This window comes from Brachyistius frenatus, unplaced genomic scaffold, assembly GCF_029030835.1.
Source record: "Brachyistius frenatus isolate BFR_SWC_R1_liver_20210118 unplaced genomic scaffold, ASM2903083v1 Contig_32, whole genome shotgun sequence".
NCBI lineage: Eukaryota > Metazoa > Chordata > Actinopteri > Embiotocidae > Brachyistius > Brachyistius frenatus.
This window is the reverse complement of record NW_027210631.1, coordinates 3,851,410-3,873,433: the sequence shown is the minus strand read 5'-3', so window position 1 is coordinate 3,873,433 and position 22,024 is coordinate 3,851,410. Positions and strand designations below refer to the sequence as shown.

Genomic DNA, 22,024 nt, shown 5'->3' with positions numbered 1-22,024 from the left:
GGATAAATGGATAAATAACTGATTAAGAGCATCTTTAGACTGCAGCTCAGTCTCATCTTGTGAATAATTAGGACCAAAAACAACGGGAAGTGAAAGAGATTTATTTTCCATGAACCGTGATGGTTAAGGTCAGTCCATGGTTGGAACATCCATATAGTCGTGAGTATCTCCATCACACGTATTTCGTCATCTTCTCAAGGCTGTGAATGTCTGCATGGACCAGGCTGATCAAACACGGCTGTTTTGTCAAAGGCGCTGGCATGAGAGAGATTCGTATCGGGTGGCCTTTGGCACAATGATCACCGGGACCAAAGAAGGAAGTCACGTGACGGAGTAGAAAAAGTGACAAGTCCATGAGGGTGGTTGGGTGGAAGAAACACAGGGCTTCCACTGAGGCTGACGTTCAAGTCTGTGAGAAAAACAAAATCAGCGTGAACATCTTTTGAGTAACACGAGTACGTTTCTTCCGTAACGTAACATATTTAACTTGCGTGACGTCTTTTATGGAAAATGACTTGCGGTTGTATTTCAACCTCAACCGTGATCTCTGTGAACGATCTTCGTAAAACAATCTCTGGGCGGCTGTGGTTCAGATGGTGGAGCGGGTTGCCCATGAAACGAAAGGTTTGCAGTTCGATCCCCGGCTCCTCCGGTCCACATGCCGAAGAGTCCCCGGGCAAGACACTAAAACCCAAGTTTCCCCTGACGGCGTACCACTGGTGTGTGAATCTGTTCCTGAAGGCGAGCACCTTGCGTGGCAGCTCAGCTCCGTGAACGGGCGAATGGGAAACAGTGGAAAGCGCTCTGAGCCTGCTAGGGTGATTAAGTGCAGACCATTTACCATAAACTGGTGCCCAAACCACAGAGGTTTTAGTGCGTATGTCTGAGTTGCCAGCGGGTGAACTACAGTATTTGACGCCCTTGGATGAGAAGAGGTTACAATAACACAACCTGTCTGTAGTTCAGTTTGAATGAGCTGCCTATAAGCCTGTATTTTATAGTCAGCTGGTTGTGTTTGCGGCCGTGCAGTCCCTGGTGCCAAGCTAGCTGTCGACGGTCAGTAAATACCTCCAAACTGACAGCGAGCAGAACCCAGCAACAACCACAGTCACATTTCAGTAATTCATTATATTTTCTTCAAGTTCCTCAACCAGCAGTGGCTCTTATGACATCTTGTCTTACTGTCTATTCAAACGCTTTCCTCTCATTCATTCTTTTTCTTCTTACGCCTTTGCTCTCTCTCTCTCTCTCTCTCTCTCTCTCTCTCTCTCTCTCTCTCTCTCTCTCCGTCTCTTTTTTTCTGTGTCCCCATCTCTTTTTAAAAACTTTTCTCTTTCTGTACACACACAAACACACACACACACACACACACACACACACACACACACACACACACACACACACACACACACACACACACACACACACACACACACACACACACACACACACACACACACACACACACACACAAACACATTTTCCTGTCTGTTACATATGCTGCCTTTCTTAGTAATGCTGTCTGTCTCCCAAAATCTCTTCTTTTTTTTTTTTTGCCTCAATCTTCTTTACTTTCATGTTCTCTCCAGCTTCTCTCTTCGTTCACCCCCCCCCCACACACACACACACACACACTATCCCTCCCTCTCTCTCTCTCTCTCTCTCTCTCTCTCTCTCTCTCTCTCTCTCTCTCTCTCGCTGTTGGATTGAAACTTTACCCTCCCTGCTCGCCCCAAACAGACAATGAAGCCAAGCTGGCCTGTCAGTAACTCTCTGGTGGCAGCTGACGAATTAGGCAGCTTTGCTTCCCAGACCTTTGCTTCCTGCATCTCCTGCATCTGCATCTCTACACCACACACACACACACACACACACACACACACACACACACACACACACACACACACACACACACACACACACACACACACACACACACACCTACACACTCCTATGCGCGAGGTTTCCTGCTGGATTTGTGCACGTGAACTCACAAGTCACTGGACGTCAGGATGTTAAAGTTGAGTGTGGGACGACAGTAAAAAAAAATCTAATTTCTTCATTTCCTTTCTCACGCAGCGAATGAGAAGGTGGAGGATATCAATGGCAGTCCCAGGAGCCAGTCGCAAATGGTGAGTGGGTTTCAACCCAAACTTTTACATTCAAACTCATCCACTCTTTAAAGAGCTGTTCTGTGAGAGAGAGTTATCTTAATGAGGAGTATTTGTCTGAAGTTTTGTCTTGTGATTTATTACTGAATGGAACAGAGAGCAGCAGCTACATTAATGTAGGTGGACTTTATGTGGACAGGCAGTCAGTGTGGTAATACACACATCAAGCTACATTTTGGAGCTTTTAAGTGATGCTCTCATCAACACTTACTGGCAACAGCACAACAGCCTCTGACCGACAGCGTTACAAACCTGTGATGGAACATATATTACTGGATCGGTGAGTTTGGGCTGGGGAGTGAAACCTTTTATTCTACCAGATCAAATATTAAGAGATAGTCATTCAGCATCTGTTATCACTGTTTTGTTTAGATCAGGTGATCAAGACATGAGACCAAAATGACAGTTTCATACTTTGTTCCAGTGGAAGAAGAAACTAACACATAAAAAAAAAAAAAAAAAGGACTTGCTGTTGACTGGAGTATGTGTTCTTCTACTTTATACTCCACTACATTTCACGACAGGGACGTTCTGTAATTCTTCCCTCACTACACTGAACTGAAAGATGATGTGACTGGTTACATTACAGATTGAGATTCAATATAAAAAACAATCAATAAAATGATTAAAGTTCAATGTATTTTAAATTATGAAACCAGTGGCTCCCAACTTTTTTTTTAGCTTCTTATAGAAAATCCTCAGTTTGTGTGAGTATTAACACTTCCAAAATGTACTCAAGACATTTTCTCAGATGTTTTCTTCTCAATTAAATGAACCCCTAATAGGTCAAAACTAACCAAAATTTAACAAAAAAAAGGTTTTTTTTTTTTTTACAAGAACAATAATTATCTCGTAACCTGTCACATTAGCCTCGGAGCTTTTGGAGTGGGGCAACACCTGGATTAGGTATTACTGACCAAAACAACGTAATTATAAAGTTGCTAAAGTCACTCACTTTATTTATTTTTCTACTTTTGAGAGAGTACATTCTGCTTGGAATACTTCTGTCCTCTTACTAAATTAGGACTTTGAATCGAATACCTCCACTCAGATTTGCACTTTCGTCCTGGTGCTTTTAAGTAACGTACTTCCACTACCACCTTTGGGACCCTCACACTGGGACAACATTAATGAGCACCTTTAACTGATTTACATTTGGACTGTTATAAGTCAACAAGAGTTCACAGTGTCACATCTCATGGGCCAGAGTAGAAAATTGTTCATCAAATATTTTAGCGTTTATGCTTTCATTGTTAATCTCGGATGTTGATTTCACGCAGCCAATAAAAAGAAATCATCTCTGATCAGAGCTCTTCACAAACCATCACCGTCTTCACCGCACTGAAAGTTGGTCATGTTTGGTTTCACCACATCAACATTTGACCAAAAAAGCCATGAAAAGTTCAAACCTCGCCATCTTGGACTTACCGTGCCATTTTCAATCATGTATTCCTGGCTGCCATGCGGCTGAGTGATGCTGGCGGTGTCATTTTCCCCCTCAGTTAATGAGATGACGGGCTGTGGAACCGCTGATTGTCGTCACTGGGAGATAATTGCCCCTCACTTTAACCAGAGTTGACTAAGGGTTTGTGCAGCGTTGGTTTGTCCTGGCATCTGCGCTGCTGCCATTAAAAGTGACTAAAGCTGCTTCAGCTTGCTGTCTTTGTGAGACACTGTGTGTCTTTTGTGTGTCCGTCTCTGGGACCTCTTTGTTATTAGATGTGAGGTGTGAGGTTGTAGGTTCATTTATGCATCAGTATTTCAACTTCTGGTAGGTTTTAGCAGATGATTTCCAGACAAGGGAAGTCAGTGGATTTGATAAAGTCTCTGGGGAGAATCATGGGGCATCTTTCCAAAAGGTTCCCAACACTGGAATGTATTTTACAACTGGTTTCACACGTTCAGCACAGTTTTCAGCTGTTTTATTTTTTCCTCCATGGTGAGTCCAGCTGTAGTGGAAGTGTACACTCTGTTAGAAAAACAACATTAAAGAACCAGGAAGGAAGAAAATGTTAAGGTCGTGCGAACTCTGCTAACCCCCAATGTTAGTGTGCGAGTTCAATGTGTCAAAAGCAATTCTGGAAAAATAAAGTATACATTTTCTTGTCACATAAAGTGATTCTTTTCCCGGTTATAAACAGCTGAGCTCGGAGTCACGCACTGGTCACTCAGGGCAAGCTGCTGCAGCGCTGCAAGCATGTGGTTCGATACGCCAGCGTCCTCCGTTTGTGTGTGTGAGTGTGCAGCTTGCTCTTTGTCTCAGTAACTTACTAAGCCCATTGATCCACCACCTGCTCTGACTGCAGAGGGTCCGGCCAGCTTGGGAAAATGAAGTTTGAGGAAGCACGGGTGCTTATCGTGTGGGCGCAAAAGGGAAGGAAATATGTGACACACTCATTCAAACACCAGCTAACAGCACCGCTGTTTGGAGAAATCAGTATATACTGTGGCCGGTAAAAGAGGCAATTTGCTAAGTAAAGGCCAAACAGAAAATGAAGCCAAAGCACAAAACTGCAGTTCCTCTATTGGCCACTAGAGGCTGTCTCTGAAAACGAGTCGATTCCCATCGACGTCCGTGTTAAAACTTTACAACAGAAATAAACACGTTTACAGCCTGGTATAAAAAAAAAAAACTGTTTTGATATTCATAGCTAATAACTATACAGGGCTGAATGTTTATGTAATTCACCCGTTTAAATTATATTAAGTCATAAAGTTATGCATAATTAAGGACGGCGCTGCTTTGAGTGACAGGTGGGTGCTGTCATAGTTGGCGAGCTGCCTGCAGGTTTCAGCAATCAGGCTTCATTCGGCCTGCATCAGCGCATGCATGCACCATCTCTTTGCCTATGGAGGCTACGTCCATTTTCCATATGCAGTCTATGATAAAGGCATGTCACTGCTGAGTTTGCATCAGGATATTTGGGACAAAAGTAGTCAGCAGCATTAAGTTGTTTACTCAGACAGGTGGAAAATTCTACTGTGGAAAAGGTTTGATATGCTATTAAAGCAGTTTTAATACCTGAGGTAATAATATTTTGTTTGTTGACAGTAGAAGTCATCACAAATGTGTGTACAGTATTCATGCAAGGGTCCATGCATGAAGATGACAAAATCCATGTCAGAGATTCTCATGGCTACGTAGATGTAGCTACCATGAACTGAGCCATCACTGTGCATGGAAAAGAAATCTCTTTTTCTTCCAGTTCTGGGTACTAATTATTCATAAGACTAAAACTGAGCTGCAGTCTAATGGTGCTTTTAATCAGTTATTTCTTCATTAACCCTTTGTGACGCCTATCCTTGTATTAGCCGAGCAAAATTCACTGCACAAATAACCACGTTCCATTGGAGATTGGTAGCACTCATTGCGTCCTAATGGACGGAGACTTTGGGTGAATTTGGAAACTCTACCACTCTTGCCATTGTTGGAGCCACTTCACCATCATCGCACTTAGCCACCCCTACTGGTCGCTGATTGGTCCAGCTTTCGGAGTGGCTGAGCAAACCTTAAAGCAAACAGGGTTTCTAGACTATCAAGACAGCAAAGACTGAAGCTGTGACCACTCATCGGACGGAGTCAGGCTATTTAAAAGAAACATTCACAAACATATAAGGCATATAAACTGCAGCATGACCTGAACTGTCAGTCGTGGCGTTCTGATTGTCCAGTGTACGTCCATGTAGCACTGATGTTGCAGAAGGACAGTTCTCTCCTTTGGCTGTGTTGCCGTACATTCCAAGAGACTTGATACCTACAGCTCTTGTTTCATCAGTATGAATCTGAGCCAGAGGACAACTAAAAGTCTACAATGTATTGTGTTTTTTCTTGGGAGTACCAAATGAACCGAAACTACCCAAAGAGATAAATGTGATGACATATGAACGAATTACTCTTAAAGTGCAAAAGTATTTAGGTTGGCTTGTTGATCTGAAGAGCTTGAGCGCTGATATCAATCTGAAACTTAAGTTATTTACTGACAACCTTTCCCTGATGCTGAAAAAAAAACTCGAGCTATTTTTTATTTTTTTAACTCTTGGCTGCATATTGACAACACGAGCTGTGAATTTTGGAAAGCCGCCACCGGCCACCGGCCACCGAGCACCGAGCACCTGGAGCTTAAACGCTTTGGCCAGAGACTTCACAGTAGCAGCAGCTGTCAGTGACGGGGCAGATGGGTCTGATTTACTTCCTCTGCACATGTTTTTTTTTTTTTTTCATCATTTGGGGACTTTAGCCGCTTATTTCGGAGTCTCAAACTCATTTCTCTAACTGGTAGGTCGCTGTCGGACTGACTCCAAATGAGCAGCTGCTGGAAGCTGAAGAGCAGCGCCCGGCACGGCATTCAGCATCTGCAAGCTTCTCCGCTATCCTACAGACATAATGCAACTCTTTTTCTCTAAGTCCTCGCTCACAATGCAACAGATCCAGAAGTCAGTTGAAGTCCAATCATTTCCTGCAGAGCTTATCCAACAAAAAATAACTTGGCTGACATGCAGTTGGTATGTGCGAGTAATGGCCAACAAACTTTGCTTTTCATCGTCATCTGCTGCCAGCAGCCAGTACAATCAGTTCTTTTTTTCCCTCCTCAGTCGTTTTCCAGTAGCATTCATCACCGGGCTAAAGGGTAGGAGTATTCTCCATTTATTACAGATCAAGCTACTTAATCTCTCGCATTTCCTGTTAACCTTTCAAACTCCGCCAGCCAGCTCTCCATGGAAGTGCCTTCAATTGGCATCTGAATACTTAGTCCTTATAATTACGAGGCCAAAGGGTACAACCTCTGACTGCCCAGTGGGCTCATGGGATACTATGTTGAAGAACAGTGGAATTATGAATTATTAGCACTTCGTTCCCACTTCTCCCCACCTACTTGGGTCTAATTTGCTCTCACGAACAGCAGTATGTAAAAGAGTCCGACCTTTGATCTCCTTATTATCACTGTGCATAATAAAAGTCCGCATTTATATTATGAAACGACTCTCCATTAACACCGATAGGTCGTATTGTGCCCAGACGATTGCTAATGCGACATTGAAGATGGAAATGGTGCGGCTTTTAAAAACGCTGCCTCATAACTTTGCTTCAACTTTGCCTCAAAGTAAAACAATAAAACAGGAGTTAGACTTAAATTTACAGCCTGAACTGTTTGTTGATCCTCTCTTAGATCCCCAAATCCCGGGTCTTACTCCTTTTATTACTGTAGACAGATATCTTTTTGTCTCTGGAGGGTGAAGCAAAAGTCTAGCAACATGCAACAAAATATCAGACCACCACTCTGACCAGATCTTCGCTGAAGAGTAGCATCTTGTAATAATGTCAAAACAGGTATTTTCCATTTGAATTTTGGGATTCCTCAGATTTGAAGCCTGGTGTTCCCAGTGGTCAGACTGGTCGAAGTTCTTTTTGTTGAGGAATTTTTGATAAATGGCATTAGTTAAATGCATGAGATGTAAAAGTACAAATGTATTTTTTGTGGATTAAGGATCTCACAAAGTGTTTTTGTACGCCTCCTTCGCCTCGCGGCTCACGCTGCAAACCCTCACCCATGTAAAACCTCATGCCCTCTGACAGTGCACTTTCCCCATAATTGTACAGACATCTAAGGGAATTAGATGCGCACCCAGGTTTTTTGAATTGAGTGGAGGATTCTTTCTTTTTTTTCATTTCTCAGAAGGATCGTGCTCCAACACGAGAACGGCAGGCGGGGGGATGGCAGAAGGAGCCCATTCAGCAGAAAATATTAAAGCCTCGCAACACTAATCCTTCTCATTATAGACAGACATCATTAGCAAACCACAGAGCGCTTCCCTGCAATACGGATGACAGTGCAGTTTGACTTTCCGTGCGTGTGTGTGTGCGTGTGCGTGTGTGTGTGTTTAGTTTCTAGCGACCTCAGCAGAGGATGTCAGGAAAAAACAAACACTTGTCAAAGTCTTAGGTGAACACAAAGATGCAGAAATGCAACATCTGTGAGCAGAAGGCTGTACAGGTCGGGGGAGGTTAGAGTCGACTCTTTGTTCTTGCTTTTGATTTGTAGCTGTGAATTTGAAGGTGTCATGGATCATATTTAGATCAGCCGTTGGCAGCTCTGACCCTCGCATAATATAATTGTATTTGACAAGGCAATTTTTTGTGTCCATTGATTTCTGTTCAATTGGTGATTGTGATACAGTTTATTAGAATTTGATTTCCCTACTTGTCTGTTAGAAGTTGTGCTATTTCTACATTTCGAGGAAACCTCGTTTAAACGACATCTGACTCTTCAGGAAACAGACTATGACACCGCCATGACACGGAACATTTAGCACATAAAAGTGTGAAGTTTATACTAGTAAGAACGCCTCCTGTAGAGGAAGGCATTCTGCATCGGTGTTATGATGTCAATGTATAGAAAAGATGCAACAAATATGTGTGATTCTGTATCAAAATGTACTTTTCATATTTTTGCTTTGGACTTACAGTGCAAAGCTATTAACAAGAGTGCCATTCAGCTCAGTCATGTACAATAGTCATACGCAGTCTGTTACTTGGTGACCATGAAGCCATAGAAACAATCTCGACATGATTCCTACGTTGCAGATCGGTGGTCACTGAGCTATTGACCTTTAAACAGAGCTCGTGTTACTATAGTGAATGAAAAGCTTGAAAAAGTTCATAGGCGTGTTTTAACACTTTGGTGTATTGAACAGTCACTGTTCAGTCTCCGAGACGCAACAGAGATGCTTGCTGCTATGTGAGCCTGTGGTGGTGCTTTGAGCCAAATGCTAAGGTCAGCATGCTAACATGCTCAATGCGACAACGCTAACATGCAGAGTTTAATGTTGTCCAAAGGCAACTGGGCTTGGTTGAAATCATTGAAGGCATTTCAGGAAGACATTTGGATGAGAGGTTAAAGGCGGAATGTCTTCAGTTCTAAAACTTAACTAACCTTTCGGATGAGAGGTGAAACGCCTTCAAGAATTTTAAAGTCCCGTTGCCTTTGGATATCATTTAGATTGACCATGGCCTGGATCAATGAGAATCTTCACACATATGCTAACATGCTGAGATTTAGTGGGTATACCATGTTAACCATCTCAGTTTAACACGTGATAATTAGCACTAAACCGTGTCATTAGTTTTGCAGACATTTTCTCAGAAACGTAAGTATTAGACGAAATAAAATTTTCACCTGAGAGTTGACGGATCATCATTGGGATTCATTCTGATTTATTTGTGAGACATGCTTGTTGGTTGCCAACTTCAAAGTAATCAATCCAGTAGATGCTGACATATTTCAACTTGGATTAAAGTAGTTGACTGACTGACACACTGACATTTCAGTGCCCAGAGGAATACACTGCAAGCATGGCAAAAACTAACAAACGGTGTTGTCAAATCGTTCACCGAAAGTGAATTTGAACCCCTGAACTCATTCTATCAGCTCATCAGTGATTAGTCGGGTGTTGTACTAGAGTAGTTGTACTGCTTAGTATTCTGGCTGTAGAATCAGTATTGGACCGGGTGTGTGCAGCCTTCAAGGCCTAATTGAGTCTAGGGTTTCTTGGAGACTATAAAAGCCTGCCAGTTTCATCTGGACTCCATCTGTTGGCAGCTCCCACACCAGCCAGACGAGAGGACAAATGGCACGAGCCAACTCCGCAGAATCATCTTCATCTTCAACGCAGCTCACATTAATCTCTGTTGCTAGTTGATTATGTTCCTAATTTGAGACCCCGGCCAGCGTTCCTGAGAGGCCAAACCAACTGGTATTTGTGTGACACTAACACTCTTCCTCAGGTCGTTGACCTTCTTCAGCCCTGGCTGTCAGGCAACCAACATATTATGAGAGTCAGTTGGTGTGGAAATACACTGTCAAATGGATGATGGGAACTCAGGGCTTCTGAAACATCCCTGATGTCATTGTGCGAGTGATCTAACGAGGACAGAGGTTTAGACTGATGAAACTACAGCCGTACATGGGGTAGGATTCCTTCTCTCTTCTTGTTCACAGTCCGGATGTGATAATGGTAGAGAGGTGAGCTCGTGACTAGAAGGTTCTAATTTCACATCAGCTGATATTGAGAAATGTCCTGGATGTCAAAGGCTGAGGTAGCAACCAAACAAAATCCTTTCAGGGCTGAATAAAGCCATTCAAAACTTGTGTCCAAAATATTTAATGGAGTAAAAAAGTTTGAAAAAGAAACTCCAAATTGAGCGTGGATTGTTAGCGATTGGTGGGACGGAGTCAGCGGCCACAACCGTTTGCTGTTTGAGAAAACCTTAAGGATTCACATGTACAATAAAAAGTGAAGTCTGAGTTAAAGAAGTACATTTTTTTCTCCTGGTAGTCCTTTAAGCTGCCGTCTTGCACAACCTTTCAGTACTACCCTCCCAGTTCACTGGAAGTATTTTTGATGCTCTAAATGTTTCAAATATTTAGTAAAAGAGGAACTGTACAGAGGAAATATGCACTGCTCTCATTTTGATTTGCAACAGTTAGAGGAAATGATCTGTCTACCAGCTGGTCAAGAGATGTTTTCCTTAGTGATTTGCTTTAACTTTAACTCTAATCTATTATCAAAGCAGGATAAATATATTTTAAACGCATGAATCTGAGCTTTAACCGAGGCGACTGTGTCTGTTTGCAATCAGCACACTATACATTGAAGGAACAAGATATCTGATGACAGTTTACCGTAAATCATAAGAAGTACTGTAGCCGTTGAACGAGTGCATGATGAATCTGCTATGTTGCACACCGGGATGCCTCGAGCCTCGAGCCAGGACTGAGGACTCAGAGTGTGATCCAGCTTTTAATGTGTTGCTGCTCAAGTGTCTCAACATCTGTCGCACTAAAACTCACCCTCACACTGCGTTATCATTGCTCCCTTCAGTCTTTAACTCCTGCGGAGCTTCTTTGAGGCCCGTCTCTTCTTTCTTTGTGCCTCTGCGAGCACCATTATTTGTTTTGCTCCGAGGTGTGTATGTGTGTGTGTGTGTGTGTGTGTGTGTGTGTGTGTGGGTGGGTGTTCTGGTGCGCAGGTTGACCCTCTCGTATGTCAATGGGATGAACCGAGCGCCCTGGGTCTCGTCACAGGCTCACTTGTTGCTCAATTGGAAGCTTTTAATCACTCATTATAACTGAACGACGTCGGCAGATGTTCTGTTAAGGGAGCAGAGAGCTGGCTCGTTAAATGAGCACGGTGAAGGACCGCTAACCTTTGATCTGGCTCGGCCTGTTGGACTGCGACGCACCAGCTGCAGCCTCTCTCGACTGACACCTTTCTTATTCGCTGGGGATGTTGCAATTTGGGAGTAATAAAGTATAAATCAATTTGTTTTTCCATCAGTTCCATCTTTCTTTAATTGCTTAGAACCGCCAACTTCTGAGCCTGGTTCTGTCGGAGGTTTCGTTCTGTTAAAGGTTTTTCATTCCCTCTGTTGAAGGTTTTTCTCCCTTAAAGAAGAGGGTTTTTTTCTTCCTATTTAAGTGGGAATTGTTGGGTTCTCCTCTTCCTTCTATGATATTATTCAGTATTTACCCAAGGACTCGTTGGCAGCTCATTCATAACCAGGACACCTTGGTTCATGGTGTCACAGCAGCTTCCCTCCCCTGCCTCCCTGCCCTCTGTGAACCCGGCCCGCCTGCCACCCTCCGCAGCCACCAGTAGTGTGACTCTGCATGTGTCACGGCTGCGTCACTCTGATCCCTGCGCATTACTTTCAATCCTCCACGCTTAAACAGAAAGAGGATTGTAGTCTGCTCCGCCTCACAGAGAAAAAAGGCAACAACTGTGTTTTCTGTGTTCAGAAAGCTTCATGAAAAGTTCATGACTTTGGTTTAGATTCATTTTTAACTCCCACATATGCAGTTGAAATGGCACCAAGTGATGTTGGCTCTTTTGGTAACTGTTGCAACTTCTGTCTTCAGACACTGAACTCTTTTTTATTCCAGCTTTATATGAAACCCAAGAGACAAGTAAAAGCTTTCCTGGGGGTCCAGCTGTCCGTAGATACCGTGCAGCACCCACTCACTGTTTGTCTGTGAGGTCAATGTTTTAATACATTGTTTCCTGTGAATGAAGGACTTCCTGACACTGACCATACCTGATTTAAAATATATGATGGATCTGATCTCTGCTGACATTGCAGTTTGGACATTTGAAATAAAATTCAAGAAATATGTTGACAGTATTTCACTGATAAATTATGAGGATTTGTGGCACTTATTTTATTTTATTTTTTACAGCCAAAAAACTGCATTTGTCCTCAGTAAGAATGGAAGAAATGTGTCTCTGACTCACTGGTGTAACACCACTGAAACAGTTCACGGAGACAGAATATATGGTGTAAAAGTAAAATAGCCGCTGCGCCTCATTTATCACCACAGACTGACCACGACAGCAGAGGAAACTGCGTCTGACATTTAACATATGGGAAAAGCTGGTGTAAAATCTGCAGGGCTGTTTTATCGGACACCCACGGTGGGTGAGAGGCAGGAGAGAAACAGTGAGGAGGCATTTTCTCAACTGAAAATGTAATTGCCAAAAAACTATTGTTTTCGAGCATTGGTCCGAGTCCAGAATCTGTGTGCTCTCTTGTTTCTTACACCATCTGGATCTGTCTGGATCAGATCTTATTCAGGTGGATTAATTTACATGTAGTTATTGTAAATACACCACTGAAAATAAATACTGTAACGAGGCAGTAACTTGAATCAAGCTTACAAAATATTCCTCTTAATGTTGTCCTATCTGAGCTGATACCACTGTTTCATTGTGATGTTTAGTAGTTCTTTCTATCCATGAGAGATGCAGTGACATCACAAAGGATTTTTATTTTAATCAGGAGAAAATCATATGAGAAAAAGGTTTAAAGGAAATGATTAAGTCAACATGGTTTCCACAATAAGAAAATGTTTATGTGATGAGTCGACGGAGCAGTTCTAAAATCTGACTGCAGTAAAACGATTGTCTTGCAGACAGATACTGACGGGTGTAACTGAAGGAAAGAAGTCTCCCTGTCAGCTGATTGAGTTGAGAGAGAGACTGTAAAGACATTTATCTCCTTGCATCCTTGCTGGTCAGTAGGTTATACAAAACAGATGCCTCAGAAGTCAGCAGCTTAACCCTCCCTGACCCCGCAGGGAGAAACGACCTCAGACAGGACTGACAGTCGAATCTGTCGCCTGTCAACAGTAACACTATCCATCATGTCGCTGACGTTTATCTACTCAGAGCTGGACTGTAACAGCACATACAGAGAGACAAAAGATGGGCAAATTAATTCCCACCAGCTGCTGTTGGCTTAAAAGCCATCAAGAAATACTTAACATTGTCCTCTCGCCCCTGGAGAACATCCTCCGCTCATTTCTTCTCCTCTGCTTACTTACTTTAATGCACTCTGGAGTGAAGATGAGTAACAACACCTCTGCATCTTCTTTCACTTGTTTGTTTTATAGTCATTTGCAAAACCGTCGTCTGAGAGGAGGTAAACTAAGATTTAAAGGGTCACTCCATTAGCCTGATAATCCAACTGCACTGCTTTTCCCTTTCACTTTATTAATTCCTATTCAAGTAAGAGATTTGTCTGACTGCTGTCCTTTTTAATCCTTACATTTGTTACATTTGTTAGTGAGCAATTAATCCAAGTTTTCAACATCTGGGCCAATATTATCTGCACTTATTGCCACTTCTGTCACTATTGTCAGCTGTAAAGATAGATGGATTGTTTTTTTTATTGATCCTGGGAGGGAAATTGTTGTGCTACAGCAACATAATTAACAAATAATTCAGAATAACAATAAAAATCAAACGCAGAATTACAGACCTGTAGAACTGAATATGAAATACAACATATACATCAAAAACAGTAACAGTAATAAAACGATGTGTAACACAGGTGCTGATGTTGATCAAGTGATGGAACTTGGAATACTTACTCAAGAACGTGATAGCTTTCTGCTGCTCCATGCACATCACTGTGGTGCGCTTCACCTGCGAGCAACAGGATCAGTCACATAACGTTTTGGTTGCCCCTCACGTGAGACGATAAGAACAGTGAGTGCAGACGGTAGTGCACAGAAAATACAAAAGAGTGCTGCAACAGGTTGCCACACTCACAGTACTGTCGATATCGATGTAGCTTCCGGAGGTGTGGGGAGAGTTGTGTGATGTCTTCTGTGGCTCTGGAGGAGCTTTGACAAGTCTGAGAAAATTGTTTGACATCACTTGGGGACACCTTAGGAGAAAAGTCATATTACTAACTGACTTTGTAAAGGCACTGAGCACTGACTTTGAAAGATGTGGGCATTTAGCAGGCAGGAATGATCAGTACACATATTGTGGGAGCTGAAAGTCTGATTCATTAATTGTGACTATTCTTTTCTTTTTTTTTAATCGGTCTATTCCAAGTGTCTCACCTGCACGGAGGTTCCACGTTGAATTTCTGCTCTGTATTTCTGCAGAAAACATCGTGGATAGAATATTAACAATCACAATGCAACACCTCGCTCGTCCTTCTCTAATGTTGCTGATGTAAAATTAGAGTAGCCCTGACTAAAATGTGCCCAAATTGAAATAAAATCAAACGCTGACAGAAAAATATTGCAACAAAAGCGATCTTTGCATGTGCGTTGCATCATTTAGTATTTTTCTTCTTTCTGCATCATCAACTGAAGTGATGAGATCTGACTCAGACAGTGAAAACAGATGTAAAGAGATCAACCCAAACCGATGAGGGGACTCCTCCCTCTTTGTCGCCCGTGAAACATCTTCGTCTGACTCTCTCTCTCACACATGTGAACACACACATGCAGCAGATGCCACATGAAGGCCGCCCAAGTTATTTGATGCTGTAAACATTTTGAAAACGAACTGCCATATATAATTGAGATATTCATGGATATATACTTGGGTTGCCATGCAGATCTTGTTGATTATACATCGTGTGTGTTTATGCTGACTGAGCACTGTAGTCTCTTTTAGGGACGTCACAGCTGTTAAAAAAATAGAGAAAATTATAGTTTTATTTCCAAGAAAATGAAGTACGATGTGATAGAAATCAGCTCTGAGGTTGTTTTGTCTGTAAAGCTTCAGCTACTTGAATTGATTCATTTCAGTTTGGTTAGAAAAAGCTTCATGGCACACAGTTTCGTAACATTTAGGTTGCTCGTCTAAAGCTGAGCAGGCCGGATAAATCCGGATGTTTAAGGTTTACGCTCATGGTGTTACTAAAAACGAGCAATAACCGCACATCCTTCGCTACCAATATTTCAGACGGGGCGAGGGATTATGGGAGCTGCCATCGTGATCAATATTCTATAAAACAGTTCTTCAGCCAGATGAGAAAAAGTTTCTTTCTTGTGGATTTTGACGTGATGAGTGATGATCCCTGGATTAGGAGACAGCCTCCCCCTCTGCCCATCAGCTGCTCCAAAGCTGTTTCATTTTGATCCGTTTTGATTCATCGTCTGTCAGTGGCTGTCTGGTTCAGATGCGTCCACGGTGACAGGAGCAGGGTGAAAGAGGAATCAGTGGACTGTTGAGGACGAGACCGGAGGAGGCACAAGTGTCAGAGCCGCACCATCTGAAGAGAGGAGTTGATGCAGAGGTCACGGTCAATGAGAGAACCGCTTTGTTTGGTAGAAGGAAGGCCGGGCGGCTGCAAATCTTGACAGTGTAGTGACGCGCACTGAGCTGCCATGTCCTTCATGTCTTTGCTATTGCTGGGAGAGAAAAAAATCATAATAATTCTAACATTCTAGTTTCAAAACCTTTGGGCTACAACTCAGCTGCAGAAAACAGAGGGATTTTGGCTTTGTGTCCATACAAACGATTGGATTTCAAAGCAGCTCACCAGCAGTGATTAATAAAGTGTATTCTGGCTGTAAAAACCATCCCGGCTATAGCATCGCCTCCACATGAGAGATGCGCTCTGCCTCATCAGCTTTCAAGTGCCAAGAGGAATTAACAGGTACAAAAAGCGTGTATCCGTCCTCTCAACATCCTGCAACGTGTGCCAAATGACAGAAAAAACATTTAAAAAAGCAAACTTTGATGCAGCGATTTCAGAGGCAAAACTATTAATTTTTTTCTGGTGTCGCTGTTGATCTGCTGGGAGGAAAGCTTAGGAAGATGACACGCTGATTTGTACTTGAAGGATTTATTTGGATTCACCTGACTCATCACTAGACTTTGATTTCGGCCTCGAGTCTCGAGTCTGAAAACAAGCTGTAAGAGCCAAGAAGCTCTTTCTTGTTGTAGTTGTTGAGGAACATGCACATAAAATGCATGACTGAGCATGACCCCACTGGTGATCCAGTCTCCAAACATCAGGCCAGGAATTAAAGCTCTGTTTTAATGTGGGTAATTGACAGCATTCCGAAAATAATCCTGAAGTTCATAATAAAACTGATTAAAAAGAAAAACGAGGTCAGGCGGAATCGGCTCAAGACTTACTCACAAAATACCTCTGTTTGTGAAGCTGTAGTCATCTGTATTTTTCTAAAAACTGACTTAGGGATTTATGGTGGCTTGTATTTTCCAGTGAATATGTCGCATTTTGAGTAAAACCCTTCAATTATTAAGCGGTGCTCACGCGCCGCGCTACGAAGCGCTAACGCCTGCTTTTCCAGTCCCGTCTACAAGGAGGTTGTTTTCCGTCCCGTAGGAAGTGGTAATTGAGGTGTTGGCTGATTCATATTTGACAGTTGCATCTACGGGGTAACACTTTCCAATTCCAGCCATCATACATCAGTCACTTGATAGCTTTCGAGAGGCCCCAGCACACTTTTCACAGGCGGGAGGGGACTTGAGGGAATTAAGCTGCAAACATGCAGATGTAGCCAGTGTCTCATTTTGTGGCTCACCGAGTCTTATTGGAGTGGAAAGAGTAAGTGAATGTACTAATGTACTGGAGAAAGGCAGCAGCGTTGACTAAAAGTGAATTTAAAGTACACTCAGAAGAAAAGATGAATCTCATTTTTACAAAGAGCACTAATAAATGTGATTTTTCAGTTCAGTCGTTTAACGGAAGAAAGAAAACCTTAAAAGACAGCCGCTCGGCTTCTTCTGCGATTGTCACTTAGTTTAAAAAGTGCAAGCCAAAATGGACTCAAGTAAAAGTATTTGTTGTTGATTTTTATATGAACACATACTTACATCGATGAGGAGCTCGTATGATATGACAACACTGCATCCACCACTGATATTAGATGATGAAGACCATTGATGATGGGGACAAGACCCATTGACACGACTAATGCAAATACTCTCCTCACCACCATATTTATTTTTGGAAAATATTGATTTAGTTTCACTGAAAAGCACAAGTACGTTACATTATGCATCTATCTTGTGTTTCACATTGAGTTTTGTTTTCTCGCATACTTAAACGCCGATCGTCCGAGTGAACATCCTTTGTTTGTTCCATCCAACCAATCGTAACCTCCTACCCGCTCGGACTTCGGACCTCCATCTCTGACCCTGATCAAACAAACGTGTACTCTTCACGCCTTGGCGAGGTAAAACGTATCATCTGGTGAACTGACAGGTGTATTACACAGTGGCGCGATCCAGGGCTGGTGTCATAGTGTAACCAACCAAATGAGTCCCTACTGTGTGCTGTGGTTTGGATGAGCAGATACCGTGTTGATAAACACTGTGAACATTCACAATCACAGACCTTTGGTCATGATATCATCACCATGACTCGTACAACGGTAATAAGGCCAGCTCATCCCAGACAATAGTTCGAATCAGGGCTCTTATTCAAATATCAGTCTGTTTTGTTGTTTGTCTGACAGCTGAAAAAATGCACCTGATTTCCTTCATGAATTAAACAAGCATCTAGAGCTCTTATTTTGACAGCTGATGTAGTGGTTGTTTTCTATTCTGTAAAGCTATACTATGTCGTATTTATGATTTTTTTTTTTTTTTTTAGCCCCTTGGTTTTCTAAGTTCTGTAGATAAATATAAGAAGATTAGAACTTAAATATTTCTGTGATGTGCAGCACGATTATTATCAAAGGAAGTGATTACATATTTATTGACATTTTTAAAGAAAATCCGCTGCAAAATCAAGTATTTTTGATCGAAACAATCACAAAATAACTCCTGGTGGGAATGAAAATCAATACAGCCAACTTTCAATGACAAATAGCTCATGCTTATGTCAATATTTTCTGCCTATTTAGCAATTTTAGTCCTCTGAGACTTATACATATATTTTAAGTGCCCTCTCAGTTGGTTTCTTCAGTCTTTTTCCTTTATCTAAGTGCAGTTTAATCCTCCACCCCTGTGCGATTCAGCCATTAAGCAGACTCCTCTCCGTTCTGCTGCCTGTTAGCTGCAATGTGAGATTTTGATTTGCAGTGTGGTTCTGTAAATGAAGCAAAGTTCAATTGAAACTGATTATCACAGAAACTTTAACAGCCCCCCCCACCATCCCTCATCCCTCATTATTCTTGCCAGGCTTGTTGCACATGTGCCCTCCTGTCACTCCACAACACGCGCTCCCTTCCTTCCTGCTATAAGCGCTTCCTGATCCGGTGAAGTGTGCCTCATCAAAATGCCCTCTCTCTTCAAATTTGCGTCTAATGGCTCCTGCGGCTCCGCCTGATGCCAGCCCTGCGTCGGAAAAATAAATGATGTCGGTTTCTCTCTCGAAGCTGTTACAGGATGCCACAAAGCCAAACCGCCCACCAAACTAGCAGTTAAACACCGTCAGAGCCCCGCGGAGCATTAATGCCCGAGCCGTCATCAACGCCTTCAATCATTATTCCGCCTGTTTACGTCATGTTAGAGGTAATGCCGACTAAAAACAAACAGCGGTTTGGTCTGAAAGCCTCAGAATTTCTGGCTGAATAGCGTCGCATGAAGGCTCGGAGGAAGACGCAGGTTTCTCTACTGATGCTGGTACTCCTTTTAAAAACAGGCACAGACCTGTCTCCGGCTGAAGAGATTTACTGCGGGTTTATGAGTTCGCTCCGTTTTGTCTTCATCAGCTATTAAAACCAGCCTTCAAACACACTCGTAAACACTCTGCGCCTGTGGAACAGACGCAAAGTGCTTCAGCGCGGCCTCTGTGTTGTAAATATTTGCTACTGAATGAGCCTAATTAAGTAGTCTGTTGATTAAAAAAAATGGCTGCTGCCATGCAAACGTTGTTGATTACATATCATCTGTGACTTTATTCTGCCGGACATAAAAATTGGAGAACTGTAACTGTGATTAAGACTGAAGTAACGAGCGTTCACAAATGCTGCTCGGCACACATGTCTCCAACTTCTGAGAGTGCGTGTGGGATATAATCTAACGAGCGAGCGCCGGGGCACGTATGTGTCCGTCTGCATGTGCAGCATGTGGGGAGAGGTTATGGAAGCCCACGTGTGTGTGTGTGTGTGTGTGTGTGTGTGTGTGTGTGTGTGTGTGTGTGTGTGTGTGTGTGTGTGTGTGTGTGTGTGTGTGTGTGGGGGGGGGGGGATTTGGTGCCTGCTGGGAGAAATGAGTGCGGTGTCGATGAGTGGGAGGTTGTGAGTTGTGCCGGGCAGATGGAGAAGCTTTGTGTGTGAATACTTGTCCAACAGGTCTCCCTGTTGATACAAGTCGTATAAACGTCTCAGCGGGACCAGAGAAAGTGACGGGCTGGCAGGGAGCTGCTGTTCTTCAACAACTGCTTTGGAGGTGCCGTTGGGTCCAAAGCTCGTAGCTGGAGACGTGGTTGTATTATGGGAACGTGGAGATCGGCGATGAAAAAGACTTTGTAGTCGATGAGGTTTCCTTCAAAATTTGTTCTAAGACTAGTTAAATTATGTTTAAATTAAACAGTAACTTTCTTCACGTCACTGACAATGACGGCATCCTCTTAATGATTCCTGGAGGTGGATTAAAGGTTGAATGAATGAAAGAATCAATGTCAAGATCATAAGATTCGACAAATGATGTGTTTTGACAGTAAAACAGGAAAAGATTGGTCCTTTGTTCATCACGTTGTAACTGCAGCAGGTTCTTCTCAGATTATTTGTGATATTAATTCATTTATCATGAATATGTTGAAGCATATAATGACTCCACAATACACGTTCCAGGTTCTTTTTGTACTCTTAAAGACGTATTATTGACCCATTGAAGACAATATTTTACTGCTCAGTGGGACAAAGAGAAGAATCAGTCAGTATTCAAACAGCCTGTGAGCAGATATGACTCAATATTCTTGCTCTGCAAAGTCTCCCTTTTGCTAACAAACTGAATAACTGAATAAGCGAACATTAAAATAAAGATACAGAGAAAGAGTTAGATGAAGAGATCTGGGGAGGGGGGGGGGCAATGAATCATCGTTGCCCGCCGGACGTCTGGCTGAGTCGGCCAGCCTGCCCTTTATGTGGCCCTGACACACTGCACTGCAGCAGAGCGCTTTGACCTTTGACCTCGTCATAAAAGACCCCCTGAGGGGTTCTGGCGGCCCGCCACCGTGCTAATGAAGCCACCCGTTAGCGGGCTGTCAAGGAAGACAGAAATCCCCCGAATAACTGCCAACTCAGTGGGTCTTTGTGAAACTGATACTAGTTTACATCGGTGGCAGTTGTTGACTACATCGACAGACGTCAAGTGGGACACGCTGACCTTCACACCCGTGTTTATGGGCACATGAATGTGGAAGTGTGTCTACTGTACGTGTGTGTGCGCTTTCACTAAAAAAAAAATTTGTTGTGTGAGTGTGTGACTGCGTCGGATTGGGTTTGTGTTTCTATCACTGGCTGCCATCGCGTGTACATTCAGTTGTGTGAATGTGTGTACGTGGCGTTGTGAGTAGGTGCCGGCACACTGCAGTCAGTATGTTATGCAGCCGGGTCCCAGGGTTGTGCGGGGGTCGGGTAATGAGCGCACAATGACGTGCTTTATGGATAATAACGCTGATGTGCGGCGTCCTTCCGAGGCCTCTGCCCCGAGACATTTAGGTTCATTGAATCTTAAGTATCGTGACATTCTGGCTGCGTCTGTCCTTTGTGCTGACCGTCCGCCGTCTCGTCCACAGATCGAGAATGTGGACGCCTGCCTCAGTTTCCTGGACGCCAGAGGAGTGAATGTACAAGGGCTCTCAGCAGAAGGTAAGAAGAATGCACAACACACAACTCGAGGCCTCTTCATTGAACCCACAGAGGAGAAGAGGGATCTGTCTGTTGTATCTCACTTAATTTTCTAGACCTGGAAAATTCAAAAGGCTCCGGCAGCACCCGACTCTCTGCGGGTAGCTTTCCATTTCTTAACAGTACCAAACGTCTTCAGAAAACTGGTGAAAGCCTATTTCCAAGACATACTGTTATACTTCACAGCAATGGAATTTATCACGCTGGTATCATAACATGGCGCACGGTTTCTCCATCTCCAGCTCTCACTAAGGCAGTGGAGGCCATCATTAGAGCATCAGAGTGGATTGTGGGAGGATAAAAGCTGCAGAGAGGGATTTGCCTCCAGACCATCAGGGTACATGGCATACATGACAGCCACGACAGCAGAGCTCTTCCAAATTCAACAACAAGCAAACACCGTTTCACAAGTCCAGGGTTAAAAGTACAGTTAAATTCCAAGAGATATGTTATGGTTCCATTTTGTATTTGATTCTGACTCCATGAGAGCAACCGAAGGTTCCCTCAAAGTTCCTCAATGAATCCAACCGGAGCAGCATGTAAAGTCTTAAGGGTGATTGTTGTGTCAAAACATCTTCAGGTGGGCCTGTAGTCTTCGGATTCTTACAAAATATATATTCTTTAGCAGTTCGTAAAGATTTAAGTAAATTTTAACAAATAAGTGAGACAAGAAAACTATCAGGCCAACGGAGATTAATACAATGTAAGATTTACTGCTTA

At 42.9% G+C, this 22,024-nt stretch overlaps 1 protein-coding gene across 4 annotated transcripts in view; it reads left to right on the top strand.

Moving 5' to 3' along the window:
- The window catches only part of nav3 (neuron navigator 3), a 212,302-nt gene that overhangs the window by 61,255 nt on the left and 129,023 nt on the right, over nt 1-22,024 (top strand). For all 4 annotated transcript variants that reach the window (XM_069700178.1, XM_069700177.1, XM_069700175.1 and 1 more), the window contains exons 3-4: nt 2,080-2,132; nt 21,193-21,265. In XM_069700178.1, the coding sequence (XP_069556279.1) occupies nt 2,080-2,132; nt 21,193-21,265 (126 nt within the window). The remainder of the gene's footprint in view (nt 1-2,079; nt 2,133-21,192; nt 21,266-22,024) is intronic.